Below are 21137 nucleotides of genomic sequence, written 5' to 3' on the forward strand. Positions count from 1 at the left end.
TGGACATCAACATTCCCAGCCCCCAACCCAAACAAAACCGCACTATAACCTTTCGCAACCTCAAGTCTCTCTGTCCAACCACCCTCTCCACATGCATATCCAACACCATAGCTGACTCCACCCTCCCTGAAAACCCAACTCTAATAGACCTCGTCAACCTGTACAACCACACCCACCTGCCTCAACCAGCGCGCTCCCATAAAAACAAAAAATGTCTCATTCACTCACTCTGCCCCCTGGTACACTCCCGAACTTCACCAACTAAAGAAACAGCGCAGAAAACTGGAACGCCTACACAAGAAAACTGGACTCACTGTACACTACCAAGCCTACAAAGACCATATCCACCAATACAAGTCAGCACTAAACAAAGCCCGTTCCACCTTCTACTCCGGCATCATTCACTCTGGCTCCTCCAACCCCCGCACTCTGTTTTCTACAATAAACAAGCTCCTCAAACCCATGGACCACATCTCACACTCCTTCACCCCGGAAAAATGCAATAACTTTCTATCATTCTTTCACTCAAAAGTTGACAACATACACAGCCATCTTGCCACCTCCTCCTCCGTCAGCCTCAACCCACAACTTTCATCTCCTTCACTAACAGACCATTGTCTTTCTTCCTTCTCACCCATAACCGCATCTGACCTCTCCAATATTTTCTCAAGCATTAAACACCCCACCTGCCCCCTGGACCCCATTCCCTCCACCCTCGTCAAAGCTTGCCTCCCCTGTCTCACCCCACTCATAACCAACATCATAAACTCCTCCCTCACCTCTGGTACGGTTCCCTCCTGTTTCAAACTTGCTGCCATCACACCCATCCTCAAGAAGCCCGGCCTGGACCCTGATAACCCCGACAATTTCAGACCCATTTCAAACCTCCCATTTCTCTCGAAAATTCTAGAACGTTCTGTTGCCGCTCAACTCCAGCACTACCTCCACTCCAATCAACTCTACGAAACATTCCAATCTGGCTTCCGCACCCACCACAGCACCGAAACCGCTCTACTAAAAGTGACCAACGACCTCCTGCTCGCCTCTGACTCCGGCTCCCTCAACATTCTCCTCCTCCTCGACCTCAGCGCCGCTTTTGACACCATCAACCACACCATCCTCCTCAGTCGTCTGCAATCGTGCATTGGTATCACTGGCTCAGCACTCTCCTGGTTTAAATCCTACCTCTCTGATAGATTTCACTACATCTCCATCAATAACTGCAAATCCCATATCATCCCTGTCACACATGGTGTCCCCCAAGGCTCGGTGCTTGGTCCCCTCCTATTCATCCTGTACATGCTACCCCTCGGTCACATCATACGCCACCATGGACTACAATTTCCTTGCTATGCAGACGATACCCAACTCTACCTCTCCACAAAAACCGTCACTCCCGCCACTCTGCTCACCATCACAAACTGCCTCACCGACATAAAAACCTGGATGAACAGCAACTTTCTCAAACTAAACTACAACAAATCAGAAATCATCGTCATTGGCCCCAAATCCCGCCTCCCCTCTTCCCAGGACTTCTCACTGAACATTGATGGACACACAGTCACCCCCTCCCCCTCTGTCCGAAATCTCGGCGTCACCATGGATCCAACTCTCTCCTTCAAATCTCACATCAAGAACATCACCAAAACATCCTTCTTCCACCTCCGCAACATCTCACGTCTTCGCCCAATCCTGTCCTCCTCCGCTGCAGAAACACTGATTCATGCTTTCATAACCTCCAGACTGGACTATTGCAACAGCATTCTCTACGGCCTCCCCTCCACCAACCTTCAAAAACTACAATATGTCCAAAATTCAGCTGCTCGTTTACTCACCCACTCCCGCTCCAGAGACCACATCACGCCCATCCTTCAGCACCTTCACTGGCTCCCTATCCAGCACAGAATCCACTTTAAGATCCTGCTCATCACCTACAAAGCCCTCAATAACCTTGCTCCCCCATACCTCACAGATCTGCTCCAAAGTCACTCCCCCACCCGCAACCTCAGATCTTCAGACGCCAACCTACTGACCCCCATCACCAGGACCAAGCACCGCACCATTGGCGACAGAGCCTTCTCCACTGCTGCCCCAACCCTCTGGAACTCCCTCCCTACTCACATCCGCAATTTCGACTCCCTCCATGCCTTCAAAAACCAACTCAAAACCCACCTTTTCAAAATAGCTTACAATACCTAATCTCATAATCTCTTGTTTTTTTTTTTCTTTCTGTATTTTGTGTTTGTGTGTCTAATTTCCTGTCATGTAAAGCGACTTTGAGTGCCTTTAAAAGCGCTATAAAAATTTGATGTATTATTATTATTATTATTATTATTATTATTAAGTGTAACAAGAAATACAAACGTGTGCTCTGTAGGTCTGCCAACATTGGCCAAAAAAATGCAGTCAAATATTACTTCTAAAATACATAAACAAACAAATCAAATGCATTTTGATTTTTGTTAGGTTTTTGTGTTAAAATATTGACTTGATTATTTATTGTTTAGTTTAGCTAATAAAGACATAAAAGAAAACATAAAAACCCACAATACACAGGCCGAATACTATTATTTATTGTTGTTATTATTATTATTGTTATTCATAAATAAACTTTGAATCTGATTTACAACAGATGGTTCTACACAGGAACCACCTTCAGTACATGTCAAGTTCTGCCCAGTTATCAGAACTCTTTGTGTCGATAAGATTTTAATTCATTTGGATTCATTTTTAAAAACCCAATTAAATTTAACTTTAGAATTCCTCCATATTCATTAAATCAAGACACAATAATACACAATAATTCACCATCAACCAAAGACTCAGATTACCTGACAGCTTCATATAGTCCAATCATTCTTCTTTATACATTTTCTTGAAATGAAAATATTTTGTATTAATGTAATGAAAACTGAAAGTATTAAAATCACAGTTCCATAGTTTGACAGCAGCGACTGAGCTAAATCATTCACAGTGCCTGTAGAAATAATGATGCCCAGTGAAAATCCTTTTGTTACATTAAACTTTGGAAATGAAAATGAATTAAATCTAACTTTCTTCCGGCTGTATTTACACATTGTAACTCTCAACAAAAGTGAAAATAACAATTGTTTAATTTTAATTTGTAAACTATCAGTCGCTGAGATTAATCCTTAAAAACATCAGTCAGTTACAACTTTGTTCTACAAATATCTCAATATGGATATTGCGATGATAATGTAGGGTTGACCTCTGGTGCTTCCACAACATATTTACACAATGAACTGGATGACAAGTCATGAGTAATGTGGAAATAATGTCTAATGCTGGGCTTACACCAAACCATTTTCACAGTCCCAGACCAAAAATGTTAAGTCTTTAGTAAATCTAGGAGAAAATGAGTCATGGCGGTCCCGTCATCTCCATGGTTAAGTTTAAGGTAGTTATCTGCTCTGTTTCATATCAGTCTTTTCCTAGTCTTGGGTTTGGATCATATCAAACGTGTTTGATATTATCTCAAGTCTCAGTGACGTAACACAATCAACAACCAATAGATGAGTGGGGGAAAGGTCCCCGGTTCCAGACCGGCCAGTAAAACCACTTCCACAGGAAAAAGGAACATCACAATAATGCCTCAATAAAAATATAGTCATGTCATATATTTAGATTTTTGGGGGCGCTGTTTCTTAGTAAAGAGAACAGTAAGGAGACCCAGTTAAAATGTTTAAATAAATGTTTACATAAATAAGTTATAAATAATCGATGATTAATGTATGATTAACTAAATGGAAGTTGATAGAGCTAATAAATATAAGTATTCAATTAAACACATTATAATTGAATAGGACATAAATGTATATTGTGACAAATTATGGTTAGCAAGCAGGAAGCAGAGAGATGAACTCTAAACTTTTATGTTGCTTTATTGTGACACATGCATAGTGTAGGCTTTACACACCATATAAGAGAAAGAGGCAGGGAGTAACAAAATGTAACACTCAGTTCACTAATGGTGCTGTCTGACTCATCCCTAAAACAACAATAAATAAACAGTGAACGTAAATAACTAGACATTAATGTAACCTGTATAACAAATTTAACATGCCAATCTAACACTTAGATTGCTTCCAAACCCTTATTTACATGTAAAACACAGTGCTGCAAAGCATTCTGGGAAACACTCTCTACGGTCCTTCCCAACACGGTACAATATCATGAATTCATTTCTAAATGTTCCTTTCCTTTATTGTTATATCTATTTTTACTGTAAAATAGTCAACTTTTCATGTGATAAAAACAGAAACCCTTTTTCAGCTTTGTGAGGAGGCATTTTGTGGCATCTTTTCTTCTTCTTTTTGTTGTTTTTTTTTTCAACACAAACCGCTGCACACACTAGAACAGCTGGAGCCAAAAGCTACTTCTCCTCCATTTGTAAGTTTTTACCAAGAGCATGATGGGAAAAAAAAATTGCATGGTAGGTAAAAAAAAGGCTAAAAGAATCTAGTTGTAGTCTTGTAAATAGTGACCCTGGAAGATTGACAGTCTGAATCTCAGCCTGAGACTAAAAACTCTAAACACTTGAGCTTGAACACTAAACGTGAGCTGATAGTCTTGTCTTAATCTTGTGAGAGTCTTTTCCAAATCTTTTCCAAGTCTTCTGGTGTGTAGGTAGCATAAGTGGGTAAAAGCTAAAAGCTACAACAGTCTGGAAGTTCAGAAAATGACTTTACTGTAATGCTTCCCTTAAAACAAAGAAAAGAAAACACTCATTCCATATTAGGGTATCCACAATCTAAGGCCATATCTAGTCTCATATTGTGATGTAAAGTTGTGGAAAGGCAAGAGTAAGAAGAATAATGCAAAAGTACTTCAAAGGCTTTAATTATCCATCTGATTACTGTTCAGAGCTTTTTGCAAAAAAGTGGACAGCATATGGCACTTCCAAAACCTTCTCTAGGTTGGGCCGTCCCTACAAATTAGATGACTGAGCCAGTAGGACATGGATCAGTGATGCTACCAAGAGGCCAACAGCAACTTTGAAGGATTTACAATGGCTGAAATGGGTCTGTATGTGCATGTGACAACAATCTTCCAGGCTTTACACAAAGCTGGCCTGCATGGCAGAGTGACAAGAACGAAGCCTCATCTGAAAAAGTGGCAACACTCGTTTGCAATAAAAACAAAACAAAAACACTTGGAAGATTGTGGTGCCATGTGGCAAAAGGTTTTATGGTCAGATGAGACCAAATTTTTACTTTTTGGACTAAACTCCAAGTGTTATGTTGGGCGAAAACCAAACACAGAACACCACGAAAACGCACCATTCCTACTGTGAAGCGAGGTGGAGGCAGCATTATGCTGTGGGGGTTTCTCTTCAGTGGGGATTGGGCAGTTGGTCAGGATTGAAGGGGAAAAGGGATGGTTCTAAATCTGTGTATCATTCGTTCTTTTCATTTTCAATTGGCAATCAAAAATTAATAATGAAAAATTTACTGGTTATTTTGTTATTTGTTTTTTATTATAACACAAAAAACAAGAAAAAAAGCTTGTTTTTTTCATATTTCAATATTAGGCTCAGAGCAAAAATACGAAATGGAAAAATGGCACCAGGACTGAATTTGATTTTTATATTTAATTGGTCGGGTTTACGTGACCTGGAAGTTTGACTGCGGTCCAGTGAGCCGTCATTCGCTAATCAGTAGTCAAACCAGCCGTCCCTATACATGTGGTTTGCCCGTATTGTGATATTTATGGTAAATTAATTGAAACTGCTCAGAGTGAGCTGACATGAAGGATAAACACTTTACTGTCATTCTTTCTTATTATTTTCTGTATAAAACTCTTACCCGCAGAGAGGAGATGAAGTATTAACTTGACCACGTGAAATAATCAAATTGCCTTAAGCCAAGTTAAGTTATACAACCAGGCCCAAATGCCAGATAAATATGGAAAGAAGATTAATTGCATGATATTCACAGAAAGACAGTAAAGTGTTTATCCTTCATGTCAGCTCGCTTGTAGCAGTTTCAATGAATTTACCATAAGTATCACAATACGGGTGCACTACATATAGGGCAGGATGGTTTGACTACAGAGAAGCGAATGACGGATGACTGGACTGCAGTCAAACTTCCGGGTCACGTAAAGCCAACCAATTAAGTATTAAAATCAAATTCAATCCTGGTGCCTGTTTTCCATTTCGTATTTTTGATCTGAGCCTAATATTGAAATATGAAAAACAAGCATTTTTTCATTTTTTTTGTTATAATAAAAACCAAATAACAAAATAACCAGTCAATTTTTCATTATTTGATTTTTGATTGCCAATTGAAAATGGAAAGTACGAATGATACACGGATTGTTCTAACTGCACCCAAATTCTTCTGCTAGACAGCTGACGATGTGCTGGTGGTTTAATTTCCAGCACAAAAATGACCCTAAACATAACGCCAAAATAACAATGCAGTGGCCTAAGAATTGGATGGACCTGAAGAGAGCAGTCCATCGCTCACCACAAAAGTGACTGAACTCTGAACTATTCAACCAATCTATGTGCTCAAAGCTGGTAGTGACATATTAACACAGAAAGACCAAGAATTAAAGGGGACATTTTATGTTCATTTTCAGGTTTCTACCAGTATTTTGGGTTTCTACAAGAACGTGTTAACATGCTTTAATATTGGAAAATAACATTTTATTTTTCTCATACTGTCTGTTACAGACAGTATGAGAAAGCCCATTCTGTTCTGATTGTCTTGTAAAAAATTATGCCCCCAAATCATGTATTTGACATTATGATAGAGACACTAAGCCGTTTGATCTTATGTTATTCTGTACATTATCTAAATTATCTCTGTTATCATCATTTGCCACTTTGCAGTTGCAGTTCTGAGGCTATAATAACTGCTTATTTATTAGTAGCTCTTTATCAAAATAGAGCGGTTGCAGTTTTTTTCTGTACCACAAATTTGGTAACTACTTGTTAAAATTATTGTTCCATTAAGACATTTAGGTGAAAATTAAGGAACACTAACTGAAATTCTTTGTCCCTTGTTGTTACGAACAATGAAATGAGTTGTACCATCTCAATACTATTCAATTATGAGATATTTTAGGGAGGGTTTGGCAGTTAATTTAATTGAGGGTACTGTCATGAACCGGCTCATAGATCACGACAAAACAAGGGAGACCACACATGTATTAAAGTTATAAGAAAATAATGTTTATTTAAGTAATTGACAACACAAAGAACCTTAATTATGTGAGTCAGTATATCAGTGGTGAGGTGTGTGCATGCATGCGATGTGTTGAAATGCAGGTGTATAAGCTGAAAGTAACTAAGGCTACGTTTACACGAGGACGGTCTGAACAGAAGACGCAAAAGTGGCGTCGCATCTTCACTTTTTATTCCTCCTTTAGACGAGCATTTTCGGGAGGAAATCTGCGTGCATACGGTGACGCAAAAGTGTGTGAAATTCGATTGTATGCATGCCAGGCGGCATCACTTAAAGCGATAAGAGCATCTTTGGGCATGCAGAAGTTTTCACGCCACACATTTCCATCAGCTACTACTTCCACAAAGTTATCCACTAGATCTCCCAGGTCTCGTTTACAGCCGTCTGGCTCGCCTCCGACGAATTGCTGCATCCAAAATGTGATAGAGGTAATTCCAGATCCTTCTCTGTTCACTAATACTATCTGTACACACAACCCGTTCTCATTCCCAAAGCGTAATACCGACGATTTGTCACACCCCTAGACGTATCATACTGGCGCAAAGGGTACCCTTCCACGTCTGTGTGAAACGCTCTGGGTTCTCAATTGACTCCAATATAAACCCGCTCGCGGCGCTGAGAAACGCTTAGAGCAGAGGCTTACAGCCCTCTATTCACTCCAATAATATCCCGACCACGGCCCTCCATGACGCTGCCAGCGACAATCTGAATGGAGAACCGAGGACCCTGTGCACGGAAGTATTTTTCTCCCTATTTTAAGGATTTCTTTTAATGACATCGTCAACATTTCTCAACACAAACACATCAAAGTCTCACTGATAATTCAACAATAAAATAGCTTCATGTTGTGGCTCTCAGTATCATTTTTTTCTCCTTCGATTCTGAGAAATAAACTTTTATTCGTTTGTTTTACGGCACTCCACTGGCGGACATTTCTCTCATTTTTAGTGAAAAAAAATAAATATTTTGACTTTGTTTCTGCATAAAAATGGATTTTGATTACATTTCTAGCGAGAAATATATGTTTTATTTTCTTAATATTCACTCAGTGAATGTACATAATCACTTTGTGGCGAAGATCTCGCCAGAAAAAGACGATCCGCTGTGTTTTATTTTTAAATCTGTTTTATTTTGTAATCTACCGCGATCATACCGGATGTGGTCCGATCCTCGCGGATGTGCTGTGCGATCTCATTGAATCGCGCTTCACTGTAAACGGCCCCGACTCTGCTCTCCTGTTTTAGTTAAAATATCTTCATTAAACAAACATTGTTGTCTTTTTTTAGCATAGATAATATACATACAGTGTAATTATTTATTAGACAGTGTGTGATATTCGATATATTGGGTAGAAATAGGTTTTCACAACCCTAATAGGGAAGAACTACAAAACGAAAGGTCTAGGGAGTTGTAGTTTTTTTAATAAAACAGGTTTTTCCCTAAAATTGGAAGTTGGAAATACTTAATTAGTGGCTTTCCAGGGGTTTGAGGGGATGTCAATCACATTTTTGGCATCAGAATTTAAATATTGTCTTGTTCAATGGGGGATTTGTTATTTTTTCTGCATATCCTAAAGCCCCCCCACTCCCACCCCTTAGTGACTATGCTCCAGGGTTAAGGTTCAAAGGTCAATATCTCAAAGCAAGAATATTATAGAACCTTGAAATTGATATATGTTACCCTCCAGGCCAAGACCTTTCCGGTGATGTATTTGATTTAGCTCTATGACAAAGTTTTATTTTTTTCAAACCTTGGAAATCTGCCCTAACAGACTTAGATTCAGCCCTTTGAGTGCTCTGAGTGCGAGATGTGAAAAAATAAAACTTTGTCATAGAGCTAAACCAAATACATCACCGGAAAGGTCTTGGCCTGGAGAGTAACATATATCAATTTCAAGGTTCTATAATATTCTTGCTTTGAGATATTGACCTTTGAACCTTAACCCTGGGGCATATTTAAATGATTATAACTAAGAGACAAAAAGGGTTACAGACATGAGATCTACTGTTATAGAAAGGTGTTGACATGGACTATAATGTGAGCATAGTCACTAAGGGGTGGGAGTGGGGGGGCTTTAGGATATGCAGAAAAAATAACAAATCCCCCATTGAACAAGACAATATTTAAATTCTGATGCCAAAAATGTGATTGACATCCCCTCAAACCCCTGGAAAGCCACTAATTAAGTATTTCCAACTTCCAATTTTAGGGAAAAACCTGTTTTATTAAAAAAACTACAACTCCCTAGACCTCTCGTTTTGTAGTTCTTCCCTATTAGGGTTGTGAAAACCTATTTCTACCCAATATATCGAATATCACACACTGTCTAATAAATAATTACACTGTATGTATATTATCTATGCTAAAAAAAGACAACAATGTTTGTTTAATGAAGATATTTTAACTAAAACAGGAGAGCAGAGTCGGGGCCGTTTACAGTGAAGCGCGATTCAATGAGATCGCACAGCACATCCGCGAGGATCGGACCACATCCGGTATGATCGCGGTAGATTACAAAATAAAACAGATTTAAAAATGAAACACAGCGGATCGTCTTTTTCTGGCGAGATCTTCGCCACAAAGTGATTATGTACATTCACTGAGTGAATATTAAGAAAATAAAACATATATTTCTCGCTAGAAATGTAATCAAAATCCATTTTTATGCAGAAACAAAGTCAAAATATTTATTTTTTTTCACTAAAAATGAGAGAAATGTCCGCCAGTGGAGTGCCGTAAAACAAACGAATAAAAGTTTATTTCTCAGAATCGAAGGAGAAAAAAATGATACTGAGAGCCACAACATGAAGCTATTTTATTGTTGAATTATCAGTGAGACTTTGATGTGTTTGTGTTGAGAAATGTTGACGATGTCATTAAAAGAAATCCTTAAAATAGGGAGAAAAATACTTCCGTGCACAGGGTCCTCGGTTCTCCATTCAGATTGTCGCTGGCAGCGTCATGGAGGGCCGTGGTCGGGATATTATTGGAGTGAATAGAGGGCTGTAAGCCTCTGCTCTAAGCGTTTCTCAGCACCGCGAGCGGGTTTATATTGGAGTCAATTGAGAACCCAGAGCATTTCACACAGACGTGGAAGGGTACCCTTTGCGCCAGTATGATAAGTCTAGGGGTGTGACAAATCGTTGGTATATTACGCTTTGGGAATGAGAACGGGTTGGTACACAGGGCTTGAAGACCTCCGGCACGGTGCCGGAAATCCGGCTCGTTTTTTTTTTTTTTTAATCATGTTTAAAAAAAAAAAAACCCCACCAAAAACCCTTAGTTAGTTAGATCTGGATATGACCGGGGAGGGCAGCATTACGGTGGATAGCGTATAGCCTGCCGGAGAAGAAGAAGGCGGCTCATTGGCGAGTGTGCTTTAGACCCAAGTCATTACTATTTCTGGGGCACCAGAAGCACCAGACACTCTGTGCACAGTTAGCGCGTACCGTTAATTCACGATCACTATGTTTATGATCAGCGGAGACACTGTGCATAATAATTAGCCATGCTGCTTTGTTTATGATCATTTGTTGTGCACAGTACGCGACGGCGAAAACCAAACGTCACCTCCAGAGTCTCTAAATCGCTGTGGGGGCTAACTTGTTGTGGCAGACACGCAGAGTAAACGGACATTTGAGAGGGTGTAGCCTGAGACTTTGCCGGTGGTAGTCGAAACGCGGCTATACGGTCCGTGCGTGCGCTCTCCCACACGTCAACCTTACTGGGGATTTCCACCGGGCGCGGAACGGCTCTCCGCGGGTTTGCTCCGTCCTCTGCCCGGCGTCAGTTCCCACCGGGCGCGGAACGGCAGCGTAGCGAGCCAGCCGTATACACACGAGATAACGAGAACACGCGATAATCCTGAACGTACCGTGATAAACTGTGTATAAGGTAAACAACAACAACAACAAACAGCTTACTTTGCTTCTCCGACGTGGAAGATCTGTTGATCTGACCATCTATCCTTATAGAAAGAATGTGTTATGTCATAAATGATTGTATGCTGTTCCACTTCAACTATCTGTCTGTTGTCGTCCATGTCTCCGACCCTCTGAGACCCTTTGATTAATTGATTGCTGATCTGGTGCCAAGACGTAATGTTGATGTGAAGTTGTTTTAGGCTGCATGAAAGTGTATTGTTTTATTTTGAAAGGAGCAAAATTTCTGACAGGATTCTGTATTTTCATCTCGTTAACAAGAATGTCACCCCCCCATGCATTAGAAAATTCAGGCACAGGATTTTTTTCTGCTTCAAGCATTGTGTACATATCCTGTACATTTGGTGGAAAGACTCCTGTAAGTTTATTAGAGCTGCCAGAGCAGCTTGAAGGTCCGACGCATGGAAATAATCCCACGTTTGTTTATTTTCCTGGAGCATGTATGTGACGTAAACATACATGACGTGAGCAGATCTGAGCAGAGTTTTGCGTCTTGGCAGTGTAGACGGACACGCTACGGCGGAGCGTATTTAACTTTTCAACTCTGGAAGGTGGTTTCAGATTTTTGCGTTTTTAAGCCCCCAAAACGCCGTCACCGTCTAAACGAAAGGCACTTCCGACAAAATATTTTGTCGTTTTTACCCTCAAGTGTCCTCGTGTAAACGGGGCCTAAAACTAAAGCAGACCAACTAAAGCAGACCAACTAAAACAGACCAAGGTGGTGGCTGTGGAGGAGAGAGAGAGAGAGGAGAACTGAGACCTCAGCTCCTCTATATAGCCTCAGTGATTGAGACTGGATTTAGGTGTGCTTCTCCAGCCTCCTCCAGCCTCTGCAGATTGGAGGAGTGACCTGACCTGTGGCCCCTCCTACAAAGGAAGACAAATACAACATGCCACAACACACAGAGGGGGAGGGGGTCATCACACCCCCCACATAAGAAAGGAGACCAAACAGGTACTCTAAAATTCCACAACATACATTAAATACTTCAACACTGTAGTTTCCCACTCCCCAATATACATCTTATCAGGGTATTTAAGTCAGACTGAAAAACATAATAATGAGGCTACCTTTAACTAGAACATTTCCTCTGGGGAAATTCTGAAAGGGCCACGGGGGCTACTGCCGGTGTGTGTACACTATGATGAGATTACTCAGAGATTTCAAACAAGTAATACTAGTAATGTTATGGTACTATATTATATACAAGGAGCACACCTACAACAAGCATTCCTTTTCAAGTATTTATTTATACAACAACTTATGCCCTATGCTCAAAGTGAAGTCAGATCAATGATAGGTATTATGGTTTTGCCAAAAATGCTTTCTTACCTCTGCTGGCACAGCAACACCCCCCCCCCACACACACACCCCTACAACACCCCCCCCCCCCACACACACACACACACACCCCTACAACACCCCCCCACACACACTCCTACAACACCCCCCACACCCACACACACCCCTACTACACCCCTACAACACCCCCCCCCCCCCCCCCCCCCCCCCGCTGACACACAGCCTCTGCAGACTGGAGGAGTGGCCTGACCTGTGGCTCCTCCTACAAAGGAAGACAAATACAACAAGCCAAAACACACAGAGGGGGAGGGGTCATCACAGTACAAACTAGTTTTTCATACAACACCCCCCCCACACACACCCACCCCTACAACACCCCCCCACACACACACCCCTACAACACCCCCCCACACACACACCCTACAACACTCCCCCACATCCACACACACCCCTACAACACCCCCCCCACACACAGCCCTACAACACCCCCCCACACACACCCCCCTACAACATCCCCCCACACCCCTACAACAACCCCCCACACCCACACACACACACACCCCTACAACACCCCCCCCCCCCCCCCCCCGCTGACACACAGCCTCTGCAGACTCCTACAAAGGAAGACAAATACAACAAGCCAAAACACACAGAGGGGGAGGGGTCATCACAGTACAAACTAGTTTTTCATAATGCTGGGTTCAGCAGGGCAATTATATATTATAATATATTTATGATTATAATAAATTTACAATTATGATATAAACTACATAAAAATGTCTTTCATAAGAACCTTTAACATTTTTGTTTCTGTCACAATGTAAAAAAAAAGGTGGCCAAACAGCATTACAACAATATATGTTGAGACCTTACATTGTATCCTTGCATATGGAAGCCTATCTGGCCAGTCTTCCTGCATTTTAATATGGGAGCCAATGAGGCTGTTGGTGCGTGTTGGTGGATCATCTGCGCGTCCTAGTTTCCTACGCCCAAACTATAACTCTGACAGCTTTACCAGAGGATTGTGAGTGAGAAGACAAATTTTCCTACGTTTCTATGTATACATTATTTCTGTAGAGTGGAATTTGTGGCCTGGAGCGCAGTTTTTTTTTTTTTTTTACAAATTTTTCTCTCCCTCTACACTCTGGCGATGATGTCACACACTGTGACACGAACATTCCATGCAATACACACCCATTATAATCTCAGAATTTCTACAAAAATGATCATGGTCATTGAACAGGGATTGATAAAAAAAACTATATGACCTATCGGAACGTGGATTAATACACCGATACACAAGACTTGTGTCTACTGTTTAAAGTTTAAATGGAGTATCTAGGTGAAATTATCCCAGAGAAGTAGACGTTTAAAAATCTCCAATTGTTCTTTTTCGCTAATTTTTTTTCGGCCGTCCCATTCACTTCAATGCAAAATTTTGGGCAGTTTTTCGCGACTTACTTACTCTTCAAGTTGTAGGACTCGTAGTGGGACGAAATTGCGTCCGGAAGACGAAGAAGTAAAAATCCACAGTGTAACAATAGTGCTCGGGGCGAAGCACTGGTCCCTACAGCTATTGCTGTATGGGACCAGTGCTCAGTGCGATTGCCCCGTGGCCCTAATGAAGACATACAACCTAACTGAGTTCTGCATTTAAGGGCGATTTCACAACCCGCCCATTTGGTTTTCTGAATCAGAATTAAATTGATACTTTTAGTGTGCTTTGTATTTAGTTTGGTTTACTTTCACAATGCAGAAATGTAAGCGGACCAAATAAAAAAGATTTGCAGAGGGGCGTGTATGAAGGCAGAGGGCTGGAAACATACTTGCAGTTTTAAGTATTGATCCATTATTTCTGACGTGTTGTGATCAGACACCTGTATCATCAGAGAAGGCTGCCATGGTGCACTTCTACCACAAAGGTAAATATTACATTACTTTGAGCAATACATTGATAATTCTGCAATGAGAAATAAGCTTTTGCTCTGTGGTAGTACCTACCGAGTAAAACTGAAGGACACAAGTTTAATCTTTATGCTCTCATGGGACATTACAATTAGATGAGGAGCCACAATCCGGTGTTTTTTGGTTAATGTCCTGTAATTGGGTCGGTTGTCTTGGACCGGTTGTTTTGGAGCACGATTGGAGTGTTCACAAGCTACCAACAAGGATTTAACTGGTTGAAACGGACTAAATTTTGGGTTGTGAAAGCGCTCTAAGTGACAATCGACAGGTTCCCTGTAGAGTTTAGCTCCATCTGGGTGGAGATTACTCGCCCAGAGGAGTGCATGGAGTTGCATTAAAATGCATGTTGGAATTAGCACACTGCCAAACTAACAAGCCAGCCGCTCATAATGAGTAAGTCATCTGTAAATGCAGGACCCAAGCACATCTGGACTTGTTTTTACTGTGTCGTGATTTTATTTTTAGGTGGGAAATACATTTAATGTGTCTATGGCATGGAAAATTCTTGTCAAGATTTAAAAAAAATTTCATTGTAAGGAAATGCATACTCTGTAACAAATTGCTGTATATTTACGGTGGACTTACAACAGTATCCTACTGTATTTTATAATAATGCTAAAATACTGTTAAATATTCATCCCTCACATGAAAATTAACAGTTCAATCGGTCAATTAACAATAGATAACTGTTATTTAACAGCATTAAACTGTATTATACTGTTTGATAAATTACGATAAATGCCCTGTAAAATAACCCCAACACCAACCGTTACCCTACGGCAGGGATGGGCAACTGGACGCCCGGAGGCCACATACGGCCCGCACCCTCACCTGAAGTGGCCCTCAGTACAACTACATGCATTTGAGCATGAAAAATTACTTCTTGCAATTAATGTTGGTCTGCTGTTCTTGTTCACAGTAAGTGGTTATTTTTTATTTGCTTCAAACATTTTGTATTCCTATGTTTACTGTTAAACATGCATTTGAGCATGAAATATGTTAAGTTACTGCACTGTAAACATATTTAAAATTGCAGTTTCATCATATCTGGTTATGTGCACAGTCCTATATGTGGCCCTGTGGTAGTGTCCATGAAAAATTGTGGCCTCTCCAGCATTTAAGTTGCCCATCATGTACATGGTACATGGACTGTAAAATAACAGTTAAATACTGGCGTCCATGCTGCCAGTATTTTACTTTCATTTTACAGTGAAATTCATTACAGTGTACATAAAAACAAATTCATTTAACAATGTGCATTGCATTTCACTTTTTTGTTTCTTTTCTTTTATTAAATATATAAGAAGAAGAAGAAGAAGAAGAAAATTACTTTATTAATCCCACAATGGAGAAATTCAACCTCTGCATTTAACCCATCCTTTTTTACACACAAGTGAACACACCATGCAAGGAGCAGTGGGCAGCACAATACTGTGCCCGGGGAGCTGTGCAGGGGGGTTAGGTGCCTTGCTCAAGGGCACTTCAGTCCTAGACCTATCAGTACCGGGATTCAAACCTGATTCCTAACCTCTAGGCCACGGACTGCCCTGCACTAGTACAAAGTACGTGATGGTACAAGAAGTTCTCCAACCTAAATGACAGAAGAGGTTGTGTGTCAAATTACGGCACATATGTACTTATCGCAGCTCGCATTTCACAGCTCACAGTACAGCTGCGCGTTCTAAAATTAGCACACACGGCGCACACTTGCAGTGACCTAGGTTTAGTGCAAAAAAACTTCCTGGTAAGGCGTTATAATAGACAGTTTAAACAGTTAATAAATGTCCGTAAATGCTGGTAGTGAAACAGTTACAAGGGTCACTACTGCAAGTTATGTTAAAAACATGTGTTCAAAAACCTCGTAATTTACGTAAACAACGTAACTTAAGTTAAAAATATTAAGTTTTGTTTTCACAAAGGACTGAAACTCCGCTCTCCTGCGTGAAAGTCTTCCCATCCACCACCCCAGCCTCCAACTGACTGCAGGAATCTGCCTTTTCAACTTTGCTTCAATCAGATTACTTACAAGCCAGATTCCTAAGCTCTAGGCCACGGACTGCCCAAATATATAGTGTATAATATAAATCTTCCATAAATGGTCAGTACGAGGTCAAATGTCCCTGTGTACCTATTGTACTTTTATAATGAGTGTGACTCTGAAAAGTCAAAGCAACCTGAAGCCTGCCAACAAGTCCTGCTTGAACCTGGTCTCACAGGAATCCGTGAAATAGCCACGGGATATGACTGTCATTAACTTGCATTGTAGCGAAATCCGTGTCAGTTTCATGAAAATTTGAGTAATTCCGTGGCTATTCCACGGATTTTGAGTTCAGCAAATCCGTGGCTATTTCACGGATTCCTGTGAGACCATGTTGCCTGCTTTTTCTCCTTCTGTCCCCAGATACTGGAGGACAGCTGGGTCATGCTGGACGATAAGAATCTCCACAAGTTCACTGAGGCGCTGGGCTTCAGGGATGGACGGATCGAGTCCTCGGTGTTCCTGCTGAAGTATGAGGGTGAGACAGACGAACGGCAACAAGAACATCTTGACCAGCGGCGTCAGCAATCCCATCAGTTCTGCATGGCAGGGTGTTCAATGCTTAAATAGAGATTTTTAAAATCCCTTCCTACTCCCCACCAGGCTCCCGTCCCCCTCCACTCCATCTTGCATTGCATCCCAGCTCCTACCCCACCCACAGTGATCAAACATAAGCCCCCTGCTTCCTGTAAAATGATGTCTTTCTTAGCACATGAGCCATTGGAGAAATCATCCAGGATTATAAATAGAGTAAGAGTGAGCCTCTTCGTCTCTCATTAGCAGAGCGGAGGAGCACACTGATTCAGAATCGCACTCATTTCTGCTTGTTTGGGCTAATTATATGCTTTGGAAGCAGAAAACAGAGCAGCAGGGCATCGCTCTAATTTGTATCCTCTAAAAAAATAAAAAGGAAACACAGTAGAAAGAATAACAAAAAAGAAAAGAATCATCAAACAAAGCCAGGACGTAAAGTTAGTCATGTTCTCAAGGCATAAAAATCAAGTTTCCTATATTCAGAATACAAGTGGGCTACTAATTAAATGTAAATTAGGTCAGGCAGTTAAATGCCCAGTGTGCTTGAAGACATGAAGGACATTCTGCAATGTGCGGAAAAACACAAATGATTCATAAAATGGAACAAAAATTGTAATTTGTTGTGTATAATTCCCTCAAAAAGACAAGAAAGTGAGTTTAGGAACCAGTTAATGATAAGACTGATTAAAAGGCCTGTAGAACCTGATAATGTAATAAATTCCCGATAATGTAATAACCCCGATAATGTAATAAAAATCTGCACTTGAGTCCATTGAAAATGTAATAAAACCTGATAATGTAATAACTTCCCGATAATGTAATAAAGTGCATTTCCCAATAATGTAATACACTTTTTTTTTTACCAATAATGTAATAAAGTATAACACCAAGCACCTTTAGATTTCAAGAAGCTGTTGAATGCATTCGTGTGTCATGGATACCTCGTTTGTGAAAAACGGATGAACGGGTCAAAAGTTAATAAAGATTCAACTTTGACCTGTTGGTGGCGCTAGAGCTCTTGAGCTAGAGTTGCCTACAGAGTATCACCACTTGAACCCAAGTAATGGGTGGTCTGCTGTTAAATTATTACAATATTGGGGAATTATTACATTATCAGGACTTGTGAAATGAAGGCTAACCTGATAATGTAATAACCTCCCATTAATGTTATACTTTGTTACATTATTGGTAAAAAAAAAATGTTTTACATTATTGGGAAATGCACTTTAATACATTATCGGGAAGTTATTACATTATCAGGTTTTATTACATTTTCAATGGACTCAAGTGCAGATTTTTATTACATTATCGGGAACTGATACTGATACTGATAACGAATTTCCCTTCGGGGATGAATAAAGTAATCTATCTATCTATCTGATGTGATTTACTGTTTCCCTTGGTTTGTGTAGAGGCCACAGCCAGGGAGGGGCAGCAGCGCTCTGAGGGTCTTGGTGAGAAGGATGAGGTTGACTCCCTGCTTACTTCTGCTGATCAGTGCCTGGCTTCCATGAAGACCAGGATCAAGATCATCCATGGGGTAAGCAAGACGTTCACAGGAAGTCATTTAGACTAGCTGGTAATCAGCAATGCATTGATTGCATCAAGACTTCGTATTTAATGACAGACAGAATTAGACTTCGTATTTAATGACAGACAGAATTAGTCAATTCTGCACAAAGAGGCCACCCATAACTTGAAGCCTCAGCTCCTCCAATACAATAACATTTCATAAGTGTGACCACTGCAAATTCTGTAAAATGAATGCAACCAACACCCTTTGCTTCACTGAGGAAAAAAAGTTGCTTCAAATCTTACCTTTTGGCCTAGGCTAAACTGCCGAAGATGCTTAATAGATGTTAGAACTGAGAAAAATTGTTCAAACATGGTGCTGATTATACAAAAGTTTTGTTTCCCTTCAGCATGTTTTGTTTTTTAGCACAATGTATGTTTTCTCAAATACATAAGTGTGTTTTTCAGTGTTCTACAGCTACAGTAGCTTGTTGAGAAGCCGTCAAATGAGGCAGTGTTATTAATATCGATTTATTATTGCTTTATTATTATTTTGTTATTTAAAAACAGCACTATTAAAGTCACAATTATGATATATGTTATTGAGATGAAAACAAAAAGGCAAATGGTTATTTATTTTTATTTATTATTACTTAAAAACAAATCTGAAAAATAATTTGTTGTTAAACAGCACTATTAATGTCACAATTTGTATATATGTTGTGGAGATGCAAAGAAAAAGGCAAATTTGTGTTTCTGTAAGCAGAAAATGTGTCCAGTTTATTCATTTAAAAATAGGAAATATCATAAAAATAAATGCCATAAAGGCCCAATGTAACATATATGTCACATTACAGATCTTTGACACTTAGGGGTAGTATTTTTTTTAAAACATCAGAAGTGTGTGTTCTATGTGCTCCACTTGGTCTGTGGTATATCCCCCATAATTTTCCTTCAAGGATTTCTGGGTCCGGGTTCTTATGGGTTAAGTTCTATGATCTATCACTCTATCACTGTGTGACTGCAAACAATCACCACAGCGCACTATTCACTAAATAAATGTCTTTGTTCTGATCACCTGATTGTCCCATCAGGACAACCTAACGGCGTTCCGACTGATGGACAGGAAGCATAAAGGTGTGGTCGACTGCCATGATTTCAAAGAGCTGTACAGCAGCCTGGGCTTTTTCTGCAGGGAGGCAGAGTACCAGCGGCTGCTGGATCTGATTGGCCTGCATCCCGGGGGCAACCTCAACTACGCCGAATTTGTCAATGTTGTTGAAAATAATGGAAAACAAGGGACACAAAGAGTGTCTGTGTGAGTCTGACATGTCTTTATTACTGATGCTTGGACATTGTGAGAAAAGTCTCTGGTTTGATTGTTTTTTGGTCTCTTCTGACAGACAACAGCAGCTTCATGAACTCCTGGCCTGTGAAGCCCAATACAAGTGGGCAGACATGTCTAAGGTCAGCAACACTTAAACACCGGGTGGCTGTGGCTCAGTTAGTAGAGCGGTCACCCACTGAACGGAGGGTTGGTGGTTTGATCCCTGACCATGGCAGCCTACATGTTGAAATATCCTTGAGCAAGATACTGAGGCCCAAATTGCTCTTGATGCTGCGTTCATCAGTGTGTGAATTAATTCCCAAATGGTGGCAAGAGGCACCGTTTAGGGTAGCCTCTGCCACCAGTATGAATGTGTGTGTGAGCGCAGTCTGTAGTGTAAAGCGATTTGAGCAAGGTTATTAAAGTTAACAATAACTAACTACTCAATAACGAAAACTCGAATTGAAAAAACATTTTCGTTAACTGAAATAAAAATGGTTACATAACTAACTAAAATGATAGTGAAAATGTCCCTCGTTTTCGTCTTTGTCAACTTTTTTCATAAATAAACCTTTTAGTTCATATGAAACCTACTTCATCTATCTGGTTTTATGACTTAATGAACTTATTGGGGCTGAGATGGATCAGACAAAGGAAATAAAGGCAACATATATTGTGACCTTATTGAATCTGACACCCAACAAATACCCCATTACAAAAAAAACTAGAACTAATTAAAACTAAACTAAAACTAAGAATTTTCAAAAAATAAAAACTAGTCAAAACTAGCACTCTAAAAACAAATTAAAACTAACTGATTTTTTTTTTTTTTAAACTGACAACGAAATTAAAACTAAAACTAAATGAAAAATCCAAAACTATTATAACCTTGGCTTTGAGTGGTCGCAAAGCGACTAGAAAGCGACTTTAGTCACAAAGTCAATACAGAGACATTGATGCATGCTTTTATCACCTGTAGAATTGACTATTGTAATGCTCTACTTTCTGGTCTACCTAACAAAAAAATTTGATCGATTACAGTTATTACAAAATCCAGCTGCTCGTCTGTTGACAAAGATCAGAAAGAGAGCTCATATTACACCTATTTTAAAGTCTCTGCATTGGCTGCCTGTGCATTTCAGAATGGATTTTAAGATTATTTTACTGGTTTATAAATCTCTTAATGGTCTTTGTCCAGCCTATTTTTCTGATTTACTTTTATCCTATGAACCCTCGAGGACCCTCAGGTCTTCTGGCCTTTTAATAATACCAAAACTTAGAACAAGAACCCAAGATGAGGCAT

General features: G+C 40.2%; 1 protein-coding gene across 1 annotated transcript in view; it reads left to right on the forward strand.

Moving 5' to 3' along the window:
- Positions 1 to 21137, forward strand: part of efcab6 (EF-hand calcium binding domain 6) — a 191423-nt gene that overhangs the window by 139911 nt on the left and 30375 nt on the right. The window contains exons 16-19 of the mRNA XM_059325470.1: positions 16825 to 16939; positions 18408 to 18535; positions 19602 to 19825; positions 19911 to 19974. Coding sequence (XP_059181453.1) covers positions 16825 to 16939; positions 18408 to 18535; positions 19602 to 19825; positions 19911 to 19974 — 531 coding nt within the window. The remainder of the gene's footprint in view (positions 1 to 16824; positions 16940 to 18407; positions 18536 to 19601; positions 19826 to 19910; positions 19975 to 21137) is intronic.

The sequence above is a fragment of the Centropristis striata genome, chromosome 22 (assembly GCF_030273125.1).
Source record: "Centropristis striata isolate RG_2023a ecotype Rhode Island chromosome 22, C.striata_1.0, whole genome shotgun sequence".
Lineage (NCBI taxonomy): Eukaryota > Metazoa > Chordata > Actinopteri > Perciformes > Serranidae > Centropristis > Centropristis striata.